The sequence below is a fragment of the Pelophylax lessonae genome, assembly GCF_965119305.1.
Source record: "Pelophylax lessonae genome assembly, chromosome: 10".
NCBI lineage: Eukaryota > Metazoa > Chordata > Amphibia > Anura > Ranidae > Pelophylax > Pelophylax lessonae.
This window is the reverse complement of record NC_138777.1, coordinates 141,135,626-141,154,559: the sequence shown is the minus strand read 5'-3', so window position 1 is coordinate 141,154,559 and position 18,934 is coordinate 141,135,626. Positions and strand designations below refer to the sequence as shown.

The following is an 18,934-nucleotide window of genomic DNA, read 5'->3' as shown; positions in this document are numbered from 1 at the left end:
TGCTCTTCTTTTGGTCGAGTTGCAAAAACGCAGAGAGACTATAATGGAGAAAGATACCATCCTCATGGAAAAGGAAAGTGAAATTCAGACTTTGCAGAAGCAAAGTATGGCTGATATGTTGGAGTTGCGTAATCAGCTGGAAAAAAGTCTTCAGTCTTTGGGAGCTACAAAAATAGACCTGCAGGAGTCGCAGGAACAGAATGTTGCTCTGGAAGCGACATTGTCTCTCAGCGACAAAGAGAAAAGTGAAAGAGAGGCTAAATTACTGAGTACTGTGTATGAGCTCACTACTTTAAGCAATGTGGTAGATGAATGGCGTGCGGACTGTGAAAGTTGGAAAGGGGAAGCCCAACGTGTCCAGCAGCAGTTAAAGGAGAAAGAAGCCTGTGTGGCAGAATTACATTCTTATTCCCAGATGCTAGCCAATGAGGTGAAGGCTCTTATGCAGGGAAAAGAAGATTGTGAACATAAGAGGGAAAAAGTAGAGGCACAGCTTCTGGAATCGCAAGTCAAGGTGTCAGAAGGTGACCGATTGTGTGCTAAGCTGTCAGAGAAGGCAAACCGACTGCAGGTTGAGTTGGACAATGTTACAAATCAGCTTTCTCAAGCAGACAGCAAATCTAGAGAAATTGCGGAAGATTTTTCTATCTTGGAATCGCAGCTGCAAGACACGCAGGAACTCTTACAGGAAGAGAGGTGTCAAAGGCTGAGTTTTAGCACAAAGCTCAAACAAATGGAAGATGAGAAAAATGGCTTCCTGGAACAATTAAAAGAGGAGGCGGAAGCAAAGAAAAACCTATCAGAGCAAGTCGCAACATTGCAAGCTCAGATAGCGGTTATGAAAAAACGCATGGAAGAAAGCGTTGGTTCATTACAGTGTGTTGAAGATGTGAAAAAGAAGTTTGATCAGATGCTTGGTGAAGAGAAGAATGTGTCTGCAAAATATGCAGAAGAACGCGCACGTGCAGAAACGGAGGTGCGTGATAACGAGAGCAAAGCCCTGTTCTTGGCTCGCTCTTTGGAGGAAGCTCTAGAGTGTAAGGCTGAACTAGAAAGTGTTAAACAGCTGCGTACAGAAATGGAAGAATTGGTCAGCTCCAAGGATGATGTTGTGAAAAGCGTTCAGGAGCTAGAAAAGTCTAAGCGAGCCTTAGAACAGCAACTAGAAGAGATGAAGATTCCGTTGCAGGAACTGGAAGAGGAATTCCAGGCAACAGAGGATCTGTCCCAAAGAGGGGATAGTGTGCCTGATGCAGTTTTTAAAAGGATCAGTGTTTTGGGGTCTGTCCTGAGTGAGCCTCAGAAATGTGACGACATGTGGCTTGAATCACCCCTTTGGAATAAACCGTTCCTTCAAAAACTTCAAGCATTGGAAAATGTATCATTAGAGCTTCAGCAAACAAAGGAGCTGAGTAAGAAATGTGGTGATTTCTCAGTTCAGGCTGAAAACCTAGTGGAGAAAACTAAGGCTGTTGGTGAAAACGTGAAGCAAATGAATAAGTGCCTTTCAGAGAGTGTTTCCAAAATGGAACTGGTGAAAGACGGGTGGCAGAAGTTTGATCGTGATCTTGAGATGCATTCCATGTGGAATTCAGATAGAGAAAAAGAACTAGGTGACCTTGAGCGGTCAAATAGTTCAGCAGAAAGTGCATTGAAGAAACCTGTAAAAGAATGTGTTGCAGTTCCATGCTTCTTCACTGATGCAGAGAGGAGGTCTATAATGGATACCACCCAGATCGCTGGGTTCAACTGTGTTGTTGCCTTTGACCCCTATGTTGGTGGAAGGAAAGTTGATGATGTTCTGGTTGGCTACTTCTGTGAAGAGTTTGGCAAGAAATATAAACTGAATATCAAATCAAATAGTAGGCCTTTACTGCGACTCGCTCAGGAGGGCGAAAAGTTTAAGAAGTTGATGAGTGCAAATGCTTCAGATCTGCCTATGAATATGAAATGTTTGAATGATATTGATATCTCTGGGAAAAGGAACAGGGGTCACTTTGAAGAAATGTGTGACAGCCTGTTGTCTCAATTGGAAAATCCTCTGCACAGCATCTTAGAGCAAGCAAAGCTCAAGAAGGAAGATCATTCCCTTTTACAACAAAAAGTCAATGATTGTGTACAGCTGTATGGAGAGGCAACTCAAGTCACAGAGGGATGTCAAGAGTCCCTACTTGGAACAAAGCTTAGTGAAGCAAAGGTTCTCAAAGTTTTGTGGAAAACATTTATGGATTGCAGAGAGAGGCGTCTTAAGAATGTTGAAGACATTAAGACTAGCCCAATTGAGTTGCCTATGGATCACGGTCCTCCGTGGTGGATTGGACAGACGGTTATGAGGGACAAGCTGTCTGACATTTATGAGAAAGCTGTCAATGAAGATGACAGAAACGAGAAGGAGCGAAATGATGCCAAAAATGCAGTTGAAGAATGTGTATATGAGATGAGAGACAAACTGTGTGGCATTTATGAGAAATCCGTCAATGAAGATGACAAAACAGTTTCATCCGGAAGCTTGAGGATAATAGGAGGCTTATCAGTGAGTCAGCAGTGCTTGACACATGCGTGCCTGGAAATCTGTGTCCCAACCCTAGGGTTGAAACAAGAGGGGGGGGTATGTAACAGGAAGTCAGCTAAATCTGGGAATGTAGTCACAGGAAGGAGATACATTTCCACCTAATTTAGAAAGTCCATTAATTAATTTAGGGTGTTGGCTACAGAGCTAGCCAGCAGGAAGTTGAAAGGCCTTCACCTGTTCAGAATGAGGGAGTTAAGGCTCTATAATTTGTTCAGAGAAATTCCTATTGTTTGCTGCCTCCAGAAGCTGTGTCCTGAAGCCATGTGGGCTGGGAGCAGGAGGACAGTCAGCGTGTGCCTCCCGACAGGATGTGTGGGCCTGGGAGAAGACCCCCCGGAGTGATGTGTGCCCGGGACGGTAACCAAGGGTGAATACGTCTCAAAGGTGAGAAGACGAACTGTTGATGTGAAAGAAACAAAGGACTGTGTTGCCCTGTGAAGCTATTATAAAAGGACTATTGAGTGTCCGCTGTAGGACAAGGAAGTCTGCCCGACGGTAGGTTGGAGACAGACACTTAGGCAGGTTCCAGTTGTGAGAAGGTAGCCGCCCACAGAGGCAAGGATTTATTTTCTGTTTTATTTTATTTTGGATGTTTTGCTGCATACAGCCTGGTGAAGAAAACACCATTTAATAAACCACACTGTTTGTTTGCAAGCACTTGTCGGCTACCTCTCTGGGAAAACGCACCCCCAAGGGGTCATCCACACCCGCCACCGAGCTAATCCCTCACAATATACACACACACACACACATATATATATTTTTTAAATATATACATACATATTTTATAAATATATATATATATATATATATATATATATACAGTACATATATACACACATTATATATGTATATATATATATAGATATCTTGGAACATGTTCACATGCAGGAAGTGTAATGTGGCTAGGAAGCTTGGTAGGAAGTGCATGTGTGATGAGGTGCACTAAAATACATTCCACCAGCTAACTGACAGATCCCCCCTTGCCTAAGGGACAAAAATACCCCTCCCTGACTTACCTTGCAAATGAACACAAGCTGTTCTGTGGAGTACAGGGAGGGAGCCATCATTCGTTCTCTCGTGTGAGCAGCTGTACGACTTCCAGAAAAGTGTGCACACGCGAATAGTGTCGTTTCCGCCTGTGGCGATCGCGTGTTCATGATAACTCCGCGAAATGGATAAAGTTCAAATGACACAATTACATATAGACAAATTTTAAAAAAACATGAGCTGTGTAGAAACAAATAAGCTTTATTGAATATGTATAGACATCATGAATCACTGTAGCAGTCATGTGAAATTACCCCCCATCAAGGATTCTTTATTCAAAACACAGTGCAAATATAAACGTTTGCTACATGGATATTGGGTACATGGATACATGCATATACTGTAGAGCTTACAGTCTACAAGGGTCAGGACCAAGAAGTCGTACACACCTTAGCATTAAGCATAATACATACCTAACATATATTTATGGATAGTGTTTTCATGAACCTGCCTTTCCATTTAAACCACAATCAAATCACTAGAAGATGCGGCTCCACAGAGGCATGAAAATAAAAAACACATGTACAGATTTGAGAAAAACACACACTTTGCAAAAACAATACAAAACAAAATAAAAAAATAAAAAGCCAATTCAGACAGAAAGACATGGCGGCCTTTTCACAGGCAAACCAATCCACTCTAGAGCATGCCTTTATATAACATAGGTTATCCTACACCCATCCAGTAAAGGAAATGCCCAGCAGTGTAATTGTGTCTGTTCCTGACTAAAGTGAACGCACCAGTTGACTAATGAATGAAAGTGTTTGTGAAAAAAAGGAAAACAGACAACAGCAATATCTGTCTTTGTGCAAGTAGAACCACAAAGGAAATTGTTGGGGATTTGAACCCACAACGCCAGTGCTGCAAGGCAGAAGTGCTAACCACTTAGCCACTGATGATGTTGGGTGGACGTGGTGGTAGATGTAGTACATTTTGAACTGAATACTGTAATAAATGGCAAGGTAGTTGAGCTGAAAACTGTGAGAAATGGCAAAGTGTTTGGACATGCGCAGTTAAACCCAAGAACTCTTTCAGAAAAAGTAAGATACTGTATTTTCTGGCGTATAAGACTACTTTTGAACCTTAAAAAAATCCCCCAAAAATGGGGGGTCGTCTTATACGCCGAGTATAATATCTCCAAGGTAACCTAAGTATAAGTATTACCGGTAGATGAAAATTAGAGGGGGTCGTCTTATACGCCCAGTCGTCTTATACGCCGGAAAATACGGTAGATATATATATATATATATATATATATATATATATATATATCGTATTCTTTCTTTCTATATAGAACCACAGAGAAAGTTGAAGAAAGGTAGTGGATTCAAACCCACAACACTAGTGCTGCAAGGCAGAAGTGCTAACCACTTAGCCACTTGTTGGTCATTATATTTTTAACGTGGTGTAGTACATTTTGAACTGAAAACTGTGAAAAATGGCAAAGTGTTTGAGCATGCGCAGTTGATCCCAAGAACTCTTTAATAAAAAATAATATATATATATATATATATGTTTGAAATTATATATTTTTTTTGGGGGGGGGGGGGATAGATATTATTCTTGCTTGCTATATAGCGAGCAAGAATAACATTTGTTACCCCCCAAAATAATACATTTGTAAAACTTTGAAGCAATTTCTAACATTGTTTACAATAAAAATGCTTGAGCAGGGAACCCCAAAAATATAGGAAGGATAATGGTGTTTAAGAATTCAGCAATTGATAGGAATATGAAATGTGTGCATTTAAAACATTCATTTCTGTACTGCTCGCCTCTTATTGTCTGGTTTTGAGGGTCGAGTGCATTAATTTAGTCTCTTTGAGGTCGTTTGTCCAGGTGAGCGCCTGCTGTTCCTGGTTGAGCTCTATTTTCTCTGGTTGGCTAAAGTTTCAACCTTGTTGGGAATTACGTTCTTTTTCTGCATTGTTTTCCCACCCCAATGCAAATACTGCTTTGGGACGTCCCAATGGTCAAAAATTATATGGAGCTGCGTCTGTTAATTAACGATAGAGAAAACCGGATTTTAGTCTAAAATTCCTTTCTCCGAAGTTCATTGACAGACGCAGCATCCGCTCTATCTTGAGTGTTTTTTTTTTTTTTTGCTTTGATTGCTTATACTAGTGAATTTCACTGTTTTAAGCAACCGTTTTTACTGAATGAAATTGATTCTTTCAGTGTTTACTATTGTGGTTAGCTCTGATTGGCCATAGCTAATTACATGGTACAGATGTGCTATGATTGGCCCTGTCTGTACCATGTGATTACTGTGGCCAATCACAGAGACCAATACAATAGTACACATTGGAAGACATGAATGAAAATCATCCATTGTTTACAATTGTCATGTGATCTGCTGTGATTGGTCACAACAATCACATGGTTCTGGCAGTGGCCAGTGCACTGATCGGTCATCCAGGTAACAGATCGCGCCACAGCGTGGCCTGAGAGGACATTATATGATGTCCACCCCGAATGGTGAATGTCCCACCTGGGGGGCATTTGGCAGGGAGGGGGAAGTGGTTAAAAAGAAGGTCTAAATTAGCTTTGTAGCCTCCTGTGTAACATTATAAACATTTTCATTGATTCCTACTCTTTACCATAACTGATGTAACATTTATTTTTACCTCTGGCTTATTTAGTAAAAGTTTTTTTTGTAATATTTCATGTCATCTAGGTGCAGAGGTCATTCGATAGGTTTTTCCACTCTGTTGTCACAGTGAATGAAAAGAAGTACTGCTCTGTCCTGTGGTGAGTTATTATTAAAAAATATTGCAACTATTTAATGTGTTTCATTTCTCGTCAGTTTTTACACAGGAAACGGAGGGGTACACTGACCATGACTGTATGGTTAGTAGTAATTCACAGGACTTGCCACTATGGCTAACAGAGGGTGAAATCAGGGAAAGGCTGGATAAACTTAACACAAACAAATCACCAGGCCCGGATGGCGTACATCCGAGAGTACTCAAGGAACTCAGTAAGGTTATATCTAGACCATTGTTCCTGATCTTTGCTGACAGTATTAGGACTGGAGATGTACCAGGGGATTGGGGGAAAGTCAACGTGATACCGATATTCAAAAAGGGGCAGAGGCATATCCTGGGAAATTTTAGACCTGTCAGTTTGACATCGATAGTATGTAAACTTCTGGAGGGGATGATAAGGGACTATATCGTAGAGTTTGCCAAAGACAACAACATCATCAGCAGTAATCAGCACAGGTTTACAAATGGGCGTTCTTGTCAAACCAATCTCTTAACATTCTACGAGGAGGTGAGCTGTGAGCTAGATAGGGGCAGACCAGTGGATGTGGTGTACTTGGATTTCTCTAAGGCGTTTGATACAGTTCCCCACAAGCGCTTAATTTATAAAATAAGGTCTGCTGGTATCAACAGCAGGGTTTGCTCTTGGATACGGAACTGGCTAAAAGGGCGTGTCAAAAGGGTGGTAATAAACAGCGCATACTCAGACTGGTCTAAGGTGGTAAGCGGGGTCCCCCAAGGCTCAGTCCTGGGACCAACCTTGTTCAATTTATTCATAAATAGTATTGAGGTCGGGATCAGTAGTTCGATATCAGTTTTCACAGATGACACAAAATTGGGCAGGGCAATAACTGCACAGCATGAAGCAGATATCCTACAGAATGACCTGGACAAAATAACGGAGTGGGCAACGACATGGCAAATGAGGTTTAATGTGGAGAAGTGTAAGGTGTTGCACTTGGGGACTAAAAACATAAAATCACAATACACGTTAGGAGGGGACCCCTTAGGACAATTAAAAATGGAGAAAGATCTGGGAGTCTTGGTTGATGATAGATTAGGCAATAGCATGCAATGTCAAGCGGCAGCTGCCAAAGCCAGCAGAATATTAGCATGCATAAAGAAAGGGATGTATTCCAGAGATAAGACTATAATCCTTCCACTTTATAAAACTCTGGTCCGACCACATCTGGAGTATTCTGTCCAGTTCTGGTCGCCAGTCCTCAGGTGGGATGCGTTGGAGCTGGAGAGAGTCCAGAGAAGGGCAACTAAACTGATTAGGGGATTGGAGGACCTTAATTATGAAGAGCGTCTGCAATCGCTTTATTTATTCTCCCTTGAGAAGAGACGCCTTAGGGGGGACATGATAGCAATTTATAAATATCTCAATGGGATCTAAGCTTAAAAAAAAGCTATTCAGTCTAAGGGATTGCATGAGGACTCAAGGGCATACAATGCGATTAGAGGAGAAGCGTTTTAACCTCAGGCAACGTGGGGGGTTCTTTACTGTTAGGGCTACAAGATTGTGGAATTCTCTACCACAAGAGGTGGTTTCTGCGGGAAGTATGGTGGCTTTCAAAAGACTCTTAGACGTACATCTCAAGGATCAGAACATTCAGGGCTATGTGAGATGATTACAGCCACACACACCTACACAGGTTGAACTGGATGGACTATTGTCTTTATTCAACCTCACCTACTATCAGGGTTCATACGGTCCTGGAAAACCTGGAAAAGTTTTGGAATTTGGAGATGACACTTTCCAGGCCTGGAAAGGTCATGGAAACTTAGGATTCCACTAAGGTTTTGGAAAAGTCATGGAAATATATACTGGGGGAGGAGCGGGGAGCGGCGGGGGGAGCAGATGCTTAAAGTGTAATTTATTATTTTATTCAGTAATGTTTAATAAATTGCCAGTGCCACATACTATTTGCCTTCCGGGTCCGTGGTATGCCCGTGCGCTGTCACTGGCCAGCAGCAGCCGAGGAGATGATCGTGAACCAATCACTGGCAGCGGGGAGGGCCGGCCGCGGTTTGCCTGGATGTGACTGGCCAGCAGCAGCAAACCAATCACAGGCAGCGGAAGCGACACTGGAGGGTGGGCCGGCCGCAAGAACGTGAAGATGACGCGGAAGGGGGCGGTAACCGTTCCGGTTACCGAACCCCCGCGTCATCACGTTCATGCGGCCGGCCCTCCCTGCTGCCAGTGATTGGTTCACGATCATCTCCTTGGCTGCTGCTGGCCAGTGACAGCGCAGGGGCATACCGCGGACCCGGAAGGACACCTACTGTACCAGTCATATACGGGGAATGTAAAAAAATAAATGTCAATAAATTATTAAGCATCCAATCCTGAGTCGCCTTTCTGTGAACTCTTTTCTGCCTTTTTGTGGGACTGTTAGCTTCGGCATAAGAGTAGTAAGCGCCGCATTTTGTGCATTTAACTGTGTCATCCATATCACAGTGTCCAGCTGCACCTTCATGACTGCCTGAACTGCTTTATTCCGGCAAGTAGGAGCACCCATTACTGTTCTTTCTCCAAGAGTAAGTGCCGCATTTGTGCATTATCAGATCTGTGCCATCCATACCAGTCCGCCTGCACCTCATGACTGTGGCTTGGGCCTAAAAGATTACTGTGCTGCATTTTGTGCATCTGGCTTTCAGAAATGAAAAATTAAATGGTGTTGATTGTTTTTTGGCAATGTTTAAGTTAACTTGTTAACCCACTTGCCTTCTGTGCACTTAAACCTCCTTCTCATCCGGACCAATTTTTAGCTTTCAGCACTCTCACACTTTGAATGACTTGGTCATGCAACACTGAACCCATATGAATTTTTCGTCCTTTTTTCACACAAATAGAGCTTTCTTTTGGTGGTATTTAATCATCTCTGGGTTTTTTATTTTTTACAAAAAAAAAAGTTTTTCTTATTTTCTGTGAGTAAATTTTGAAAATAAATAAATTTTTCTCCTTCACTGATGTGCGCTGATGAGGTGGCACTGATAGGCTGCACTGATGGGCACTGATGAGGAGGTACTAATATGCTGCACTGATAGGCGGCACTGAGAGGTGGCACTTCTGGGCACTGAGAGGTGGCACTGCTGGACACTGGCGGGTGGCACTGATGAGCAGCACCATCACTGCCCACACTCAGTGCCCATAGTGCTGCCAGTCAGTGCTTATCAGTGCCTAGATGAGCAGGCACTGATTGTGGGCACTGATGGCGGACACTGTGGGCACTGTTTGTGGGCAGTTAGTGTGTTTAATGTACCTTGTGTAATCAGTGCACTGATGATCAGTGCCCTGATTACATTCCTCTGTGTCCCCTTACTGCTGATTGGCTCTCCTCCTTCCTCACACTGCAGTCTGTGTGAGGAAGGAGCGCTGGCGATGAGAGATGATCTCATGTTTACATTTGAGATCATCTCTCATTGCATGGGCCGATCACGTGGTAAATGGCCGCTGTGATTGGCCATTTACCACGATCTGTGATTGGCTGTGTCCAAGGGACACGGCCGACACAGATTTTCCCCGATGCGCGCTTGCGGGAGCGCGTGGGGAGCCTGTCTCTGGGATGCCGTTTGAAAGACGGCCTCCTGGAAATGTGAGTCCGCGCTGCAGCGGTACTTCGGCTATAGCACGGATGGGAAGAAGTTAAAGACTGTTATCGGGTCAATTTATGGCACTTTAAGTTCAGAACAGTGTTGCTGGACACTTTTTTATTTATTTTTTAGTTGCTTCTCCTTGATTTATGTTATATCTCCTGTGGATTACGTTAATCCATTTCTAAGCGGTTCTCAGGGTTTATGTTATGAAACGTCGTTACTGTGCAAGCGTTATTTAAATAAATATTTCATATTCCACTGTACACTACAAAGCTTGTAATTTATATTAGTAAAAATATGCTGGGTGTGACATAGATTTTCTTCTTATTTAACACGTATACATAGACATTTCATGAAACATTAGGTCATGAATATTTACGTGAAGTCATGGAAAACTCATGGAAAACTCATGGAATTTCATTGGTGAAAATGTGTATGAACCCTGTACTATGTAACTATGAAAGTGCTGACTTAGTCATCTGGTGGTATACAGTACAGTCTTCAGTTTGCACTGGGTTAATATATAGGCAACAACACCCTTAGCTGTTTAAAATAAAGAATTAGTCTTGGTTTTGTGTGCAGGATTATTTATAAAATATTTTATTTCTCAACTATTACTTTGCTTTGCCTGTGAATATTGATAACACATTATGTCCCAGATCTCTTGAATGTGCAGAACATTATCAAATAGAAGAGCTCCATAATTCTTTACATTTCTCTTGGAACTGCTGTGCACATTAAGGCGCTAAGCCACAGATGATGTTCAGTCATACGGTTTAAAGGATAGGAACTATAAGATGTGGAAAGTTCTCTTAATGTTCATTCATATCTTCCAGATAGTCCACAAAGTAAGTAAAGTTATGCTGCTGTTTGTGATAGTTGTGATAGTTGTAATAGTTTAAAGCAGTTGTAAAGGCAGAAGGTTTTTTATCTGAATGCCTTCTATGCATTGAGATAAAAATCCTTCTGTGTGAAGCAGTCTCCCTAACACCTTATACTTACCTGAGCCCCATCTCTGTGCAGCGATGTCCATGAGTCCCTCAGCCGTCGTGGTCTCTCCCTCCTTATTGGCTGAGACACAGCCGCGTTGCCAAACTCAGTTAGCCAGTCAGGAAAGAGAGGGGGTGGGTTGGAACCGAAGCTGCTTGCTGTGGGAGCACTTAACGGGATGGAGGAGCTAGGAGCAGCGAAAAGGGACCCGAGAATAGGAGGATCCAGGCTGCCCTGTGCAAAACCACTATACAGAGGAGGTAGGTATATCATGTATGTTATTTAAGAAAAAAAAAAAAGACTTTACAATAACTGTGGCGCTTATTTGAGGGGGATGGATGGTCCTGTGTGTGTCCCTGGTTAGGGACCTTTAGATGCCTATTGTTCTGGAACCCCTTTTGGGTGTCCTGAAGACCGCATGGCGCACAGTGGGGGCCGCCATTTTGCTGTAGTTCATGATTTCTATGTTCCCATTAAGATTGCATGGGCAGCCATTTTATATAATTCCCTATTGAGACTGTATGAACGGTCATGTTTTTGAGGTCCATGGGACGTTTTTTCTGGGTTTTCCTGAGGTGTATTATTATATAATTATCAGGGATTGAGAGCTCGCAGTGTCAGCGGTGGGACCGTATTTTTCGCGGTCTTAAAGGGAGAGTACCCTAAAAAAATGTTATTACATATCTTGGAGTCCCAGGATAAAAATTTCACCTGCAGACCCCCGGGAGCAAATGCGGGACCTTACGGTTCCCAGTCTCAGCCAGAGATTGCAGGTTTTTTTTTTTTTTGCAAAATTTGATGTTCAAGGTAGATTTGATCATTTCTGGTGCTGCCAGTTGCCAGCCCTCACCTCCATCAGCAGGGTTTTTGGACTCTGAGATAGATATGGTCGCCGCGGCCGCAGACCACCTTGAGGGGTCGAAGTCTTCGCATTCTGACAGTAAAGAAGACCTGTCCTCATCAACTGCAGCGCGGAAACGCACATTGGTGAAAGCTCTGATCATTTCTGTTTCGGAAACTAAAAATGGCTGATGAACCTACAGCGTCAGGTGCGCAGGTGTCTTTTGCTAGCAGTGGGGATTGTGATTAGGCACTTGGTATGGCTGAAAAGGCTTCAAAAAAGGCTGTGACTGATCCTTCAATTACAGGGGAGAGGCTGTTTGGAGTCTCTCTGGATGAGTTGATCAAAGTTATCACGGGGGGGGTAAGAGCACTAATCTGCCCCAATCTTCTTTTTTTAATGCTTCCGGGTCGCAAGAGAAAGAAAAATCGTTCAGGGCCTCTGGGGGTCCCAAGAAGCCATGGTTGGAAAAGACCAACTCCAGAAAATCTGGGCCTGATGACAAGTCCTCAGCTGCATGAAGGGGCGCTCTCACCCAGTTCTGGGGTGGGGGGACGTCTTCGCTTCTTTCAGTAACCCTGGACTACCTTGATTCAGGACAAGTGGGTTCACAAACTGATCCGATCAGGGTACAAGATCGAATTTCTGGTTTCATCCATTGGACAGGTTCTTCCCGTCTAATTTACAATTATCCCCAGTCCGTTTACAGGACCTGCGTGGGGTGGTACAAGATTTGCTGTCACAAGGAGGGATTGTATCGGTTTCATCTCAGGAACGGTTTTTAAGGGTTTTATTAAAACCTATTCACAGTGCCCACACAGGAGGGCAAGGTGTGTGCCATTCTGGATCTCAAGGCTCTGAATCGCTTCAGGCTAGTACAGAGGTTTCTGATGGATTCCATCCGCACAGTAGTGGCGTCTCTTCATCAGGGAGAGTTTTTAGCCTCCATAGATATCAAGGACGCATATCTACACATCCCTATTTACGTTGGACTCCGGCGGTTTCTTCACTTTGCAGGAACATTATCTATTTGTGGCGTTACCCTTTAGTCTCGCCTCAGCTCCCAGAGTATTTACCAAGGTTCTAGCTCCGGTATTGGCATTGTTACGATTTCCTGTTGAGAACGGACTCTCACTCAGCCTTGTTGGGGGATTTGGAGATCACTGTCAGGACTCTACAAGAGTTTGGTTGAAACATCAATCTCATGAAATCTGTGCTGAGATCAATGGGAGTGATCCCTGCACCCGGAGGTGTTTATCTCCTGTGTGTTAGATGTGGGGTCTCCCAAGGTCAATCTGTTTGCTTGTCACCTCAACAAGAAGGTTCAGAGGTTCGTAGCCAGGTCTTGAGATCCTCTGGCTCCTTGGGGGTCGGTATCAGCTGATTTATGCATTTTTTTAAGCTTCTGCCGCGGCTTCTACACAGGATAGAGGTGAAATGCATTCTGGTCATTCTGGTGGCTCTGGACTGGTCTCCCCGGTATTGGTATGCGGACCTAATAAGACTGGTTGCCGATACTCCTTGAAGAATTCCTCTCAGGAATTCCATCTTCCATCCTGCTTTACAGTTGCTGGCTTTAACGGCATGGCTGCTAAAAGCCAGGTGTTGCAAGATAGGTGTTGTGACGTGAGTCACTTTGGGTGGGGGGCTTGTGGAACCCAGATTACTTTAGAGAGGTTGGGAAACTCCTTGTCCAGCTTCCCCAGCCCCTCTTATGTGTAAGTCACCATGTGTCTATTAGGGGCACAGGGTGACCAAGAAGCCCAGTCTGGCCTGCCCAAACCAGACTTCCACAGACTGATTGGCTATGAGAGCTCCATGTGTCCTGCCGGGATAAACTTACCAAGAACCCCAGGCGGGTCTGCACTAATCAGACTCGCTCTACAAACACACCGCATTTTGTGTTACCCTGGTTATCCTGGGTTCTATATGTGTGGTTTGTGTAGAAAGAGTGAGGGGCTCTTTCACTTGGAACAATAATATTTCTCAACAGTGTCCCTCAAGAAATAAATCCATAAATATTGGGACACAATTCAAATCTTTTTGGCTCCACACAACAACAAAGACAAAGTGGGACTTTAAGTGAGACACCGAGAGGTATGCCCAGCGTCTCCATCCCTGTATCGGAAAAAAACAAATTGAAAAGGATTAAGAGAGGTGCATGGAAGCAAGCCAGCCCCCAGTCTGATGTACTCACCCTCCAGTCTGCCACCAACCAAGTAGACCTGTCTCGATATAAATAAAGAACAGGGGTTTAGTTGACATGCATTTGCAAACGCATGTGTAAGCTGCAGAGCCACGACACGGCACCCTGTTTTATCTGCAGTCCTAACACTTTTAAATTTGAGTGTCTCCACTCTGGGAGCACATGGCTGCTAATGGGTGGATGGGAGGCAGGTGGGAGGGAGCAGCCCAAACTTCCCTCAAAGCACCTCCATCCATGACTGGTCTAGTATCTCAATGCTCTAATAGCAATGTTCTTAAGATGGTACAAACTGAAAACGACCAGCTGAGAAGCATACACCTCCAACCCCTTGGTGGATGCAGTGTAAAACACAGATTGGGACTTCATATGATTGGGATTGGGACTTCACATGAGGCAATTTGCCTGTATAGCACAGTGCCTCCATCCCTAATTTCATAAAATATTTGGGACTTTACATGAGACAAGCAGGTCATGCTAAAAACGCAAGAAAATCGCACGGTGGGACTTTAAATGAAGCACCAGCCTGTAGGCAAGGTGCCTCCATCCCTGGTTACATAGACAATGTGGGCTATGTGGGACTTTAAGTGAGACACCAGCAGGTATGCCCATCGTCTCCATCCCTGTATCGGAAAAAACAAAGACAGGTCTACTTGGTTGGTGGCAGACTGGAGGGTGAGTACATCAGACTGGGGGCTGGCTGGCTTCCATGCACCTCTCTTAATCCTTTTCAATTCGTTTTTTCTTATACACCACCACAATGGATTTGAAATGAAACAAACAAGATGTGCTTTAACTGCAGACTTTTAGCTTTAATTTTAGGGTATTTACATCTAAATCAGGTGAACGGTGTAGGAATTACAACAGTTTGTATATGTGCCTCCCACTTTTTAAGGGACCAAGAGTAATGGGACAGATTAACAATCATAAATCAAACTTTCACTTTTTAATACTTGGTTGCAAATCCTTTGCAGTCAATTACAGCCTGAAGTCTGGAACGCATAGACATCATCAGATGCTGGGTTTCATCCCTGGGGATGCTCTGCCAGGCCTCTACTGCAACTGTCTTCAGTTCCTGCTTGTTCTTGGGGCATTTTCCCTTCAGTTTTGTCCTCAGCAAGTTAAATGCATGCTCAATCGGATTCAGGTCAGGTGATTGACTTGGCCATTGCATAACATTCCACTTCTTTCCCTTAAAAAACTCTTTGTTTGCTTTCGCAGTATGCTTCGAGTCATTGTCCATCTGCACTGTGAAGCGCCGTCCAATGAGTTCTGAAGCATTTGGCTGAATATGAGCAGATAATATTGCCCGAAACACTTCAGAATTCATCTTGCTGCTTTTGTCAGCAGTCACATCATCAGTAAATACAAGAGAACCAGTTCCATTGGCAGCCATACATGCCCATGCCATGACACTACTACCACCACGCATCACTGATGAAGTGGTATGCTTTTGATCATGAGCAGTTCCTTTCCTTCTTCATACTCTTCTCTTCCCATCACTCTGGTACAAGTTGATCCTGGGCTCATCTGTCCATAGGATGTTGTTCCAGATCTGTGAAGGCTTTTTTAGATGTTGTTTGGCAAACTCTAATCTGGCCTTCCTGTTTTTGAGGCTCACCAATGGTTTACATCTTGTGGTGAACCCTCTGTATTCACTCTGGTGAAGTCTTCTCTTGATTGTTGACTTTGACACACATACATCTACCTCATGGAGAGTGTTCTTGATCTGGCCAACTGTTGTGAAGTGTGTTTTCTTCACCAGGGAAAGAATTATTCGGTCATCTGTTATGGCTGCTTTTTTCCTACCACACTTATTCCTTTGATCCTTTCTGCGATTCTAAATATAATAAGTGATCTACACCTTTTTATATGTTAATATCAACCTTTTTGTATCTCTTGCAGTAAAAGAATATTAATAATGAATAACCACTGTGCTAAATAAAAGAAAACATTTATTACAGAAGAGAAACTTGTCACTAATAACATTAAATAAAATGAACTGCAAAGTAGGTGAATAATACAACAAAAAAATGATGTTACAATGGAAATACAAATGCTATCAATATTATAGGACAAATTGGAAGATGGAAAAAGTTACAGGAGAGAGAAAAATATAAGAATAAAAATAATACTTTACATAGAACTACCGATGTTCTGGAGGTCTGTGCTCAAAGAGACTTCAGCCCAAAAGAAAGATAATTTTTTAGGGCTCTGAATGTATATTTATATACCTCCCCAACCAACCCCTTTTAATGTTAACATCTTGATCATGTAAATCAGGTTTTTGAGTCCTCCTCACAGCCCCCCCAGGTGATTCCCTCCCAGCATCATTTATAGGTACCATAAACAAGTTTTTCCAGATAACCAATTCTAGCTAAAAAGACCTTCTCAGATATTGCCTCTAGCTACAATACAACAAAGCAGAAAAAAAATAGGTTTCCGGTCTAGATACAACACAGCTTGTTTTATGATGTCAGCTGTACGAATTTGTCAGGTACACAGATGGGAGTCAAAAAAGTTTAATATATGATGTTCATTTCATATAAAAATATTAGAATTCAATATTTCTATTACACATCCACCACAGTTGTTTTCTGTGGTCTTCCGGGTCTTATGGTGTTGCTGAGCCCACCGGTGCGTTCTTTCTTTTTAAGGATGTTCCAAACAGTTGATTTGGCCACACCTAATGTTTTTGCTATTTCTCTGATGGGTTTGTTTTGTTTTTTCAGCCTAATGATGGCTTGCTTCACTGATAGTGACAGCCCTTTGGATCTCATATTGAGAGTTGACAGCAACAGATTCCAAATGAAAATAGCTTACTTGAAATTAACTCTGGACTTTTTTTCTGCTCCTTTTAAATGGGATAATGAGGAAAAAACACACATCTGGCCATGGAACAGCTGAGCAGCCAATTGTCCCATTACTTTTGATCCCTTAAAAAGTGGGAGGCACATATACAAACTGTTGTAATTCTTACACCGTTCACCTGATTTGGATGTAAATACCCTTGAATTAAAGCTGAAAGTCTGCAGTTAAAGCACATCTTGTTTGTTTCATTGCATTGGTGGTGTATAGAGCCAAAAAGATTAGAATTGTGTCGATGTCCCAATATTTTTGGACCTGACTGTATATGAAGATGAACGGTTTGACTTTTCAAATTGCTAGAATATTGCAGGAGTGTCTCATAGACCTTTGCTAGATAGTGAGCTGGGGTGGGGTTTGTTATTGTTAAGTAGCTGTATTCCATCGTTCTATTGTTTCTGTCTGCCTTACAATCAACCTATTATGGGATGCATATGTGTATGTGGATTGGCTGCTAAGGGCGGGGGGGGGGGGGGGCTTGTCCCAAAGTGTATATCTCGTTGTGCCTGTGTTTGAATAAACAGTTTTAATCTGGTTCCCTCCAAAACTTGTACTGTCGAGTTCTTGGGGTAACTATAGCCAGATTCGCAGATCCTGTGTTCCAGAGTTTAGGAAGCAGCTTCATGGCAGAGATACCCAGTCGGGGTGTCCGGAGTCCGTCACATTGGTGGCAAGCGGTGGGATGCTTCCTGCAGTCTGGGACTTCCAAACCACCATGATCCAAGATCAGGATAGCAGACTCTGGTCGCCCCAACAGAGATATGGACCTGGCATCAGAGTTCAAGGGGGTGCTGCGAATCACCCTTTCAGTATACCCCAAGATGGTATCTGTGGATCAATACAGTGGGGTTGCCTGATTACATTATCATATGTAGATGAAATTGTATACAGAAATAGTTAACCTGAACTAATTATCTAGCTGTCTGGACAGAATACACATCACACCTCATTACACACCTCATTACACAAACAATAGGGAGAGCCTGTCTGACATTGAAGTACAATACACATTAGCGTAAGTGTAAATACAGACCGCATTTGAAGCAATCCAAACCATTAAGTATCTGTCTTTCACTCCCAGTGGCGGTGAGTACCATCGCATATCTTCCCTCCAAAGGTAGACTAACAAGGTAACAAACCTCCAATTGGTCTGTGCCTGAGTTAGTCGGGTAACAAGTCCCAAAGAGTCAATCCATCATGGCAGCTTCCATGACAGAGTTCCATAAAGTTTGTAAGTTTATCCCGGCAGGACACATGGAGCTCTCATAGCCAATCAGTCTGTGGAAGTCTGGTTTGGGCAGGCCAGACTGGGCTTCTTGGTCACCCTGTGTCCCTTATAGACACAGGGTGACTTAGACATAAAAGGGGCCTAGGGCACTGAGAGAGATATTTCCCAACCTCTCTAAGGTAAGCTGTGTTCCACAGGCCCCCCAACCAAAGTGACTCACAGGGGTCTTTCTGACTCTGTGATTCCTACGCTCTTGAAGGCTAAGAAGTCAACTTCCAGGAAGATTTATCACCGTACGTGGAAGTCATACATCTCCTTGTGTGTATCACTGAAGGTGCATCCTCGCTTTTTTTCTATAGCTAGGATTTTGGCCTTTCTGCAGAAAGGAGTTGAACAGCAGTTGGCTTTGGGCACAATCAAAGGCTAAGTCTCGGCTTTGGCTATATATTTCCAACACCCATTAGCCAAGCATGCATTGATTCCTACTTTCATACAGGGAGTGCTCCATATGTCTACTCCGAGACGATCTCCGCTGGCTCTGTGGGATCTCTGGTGTTATCCATTCTTCAAAAGCCTCCTTTTGAACAGATTCGGGAGATTTCTCTGCCTTTGTTGTCTCAGAAGGTTGCCTTCTTGGTGGCTATCACTTCTGCTCGCAGAGTATCTGCATGGCGGCATTGTCCAGCCGCTCCTCTTATCTGGTGGTACACAGAACCAAAGTGGCACTTCGTCCTAATCAGTCATTTCAGTCATTTCTCCCAAAGGTGGTTTCTGATTTTCATTTGAATGAAGACATTGGCTTGCCTTCACTCTGTCC

General features: G+C 43.2%; 1 protein-coding gene across 5 annotated transcripts in view; it reads left to right on the top strand.

The window, feature by feature from the left end:
• DUS2 (dihydrouridine synthase 2) overlaps window positions 1-18,934 on the top strand; it is a 1,337,959-nt gene that overhangs the window by 1,285,693 nt on the left and 33,332 nt on the right. For all 5 annotated transcript variants that reach the window (XM_082270346.1, XM_082270343.1, XM_082270344.1 and 2 more), the window contains one exon: window positions 6,300-6,373. In XM_082270346.1, the coding sequence (XP_082126472.1) occupies window positions 6,300-6,373 (74 nt within the window). The remainder of the gene's footprint in view (window positions 1-6,299; window positions 6,374-18,934) is intronic.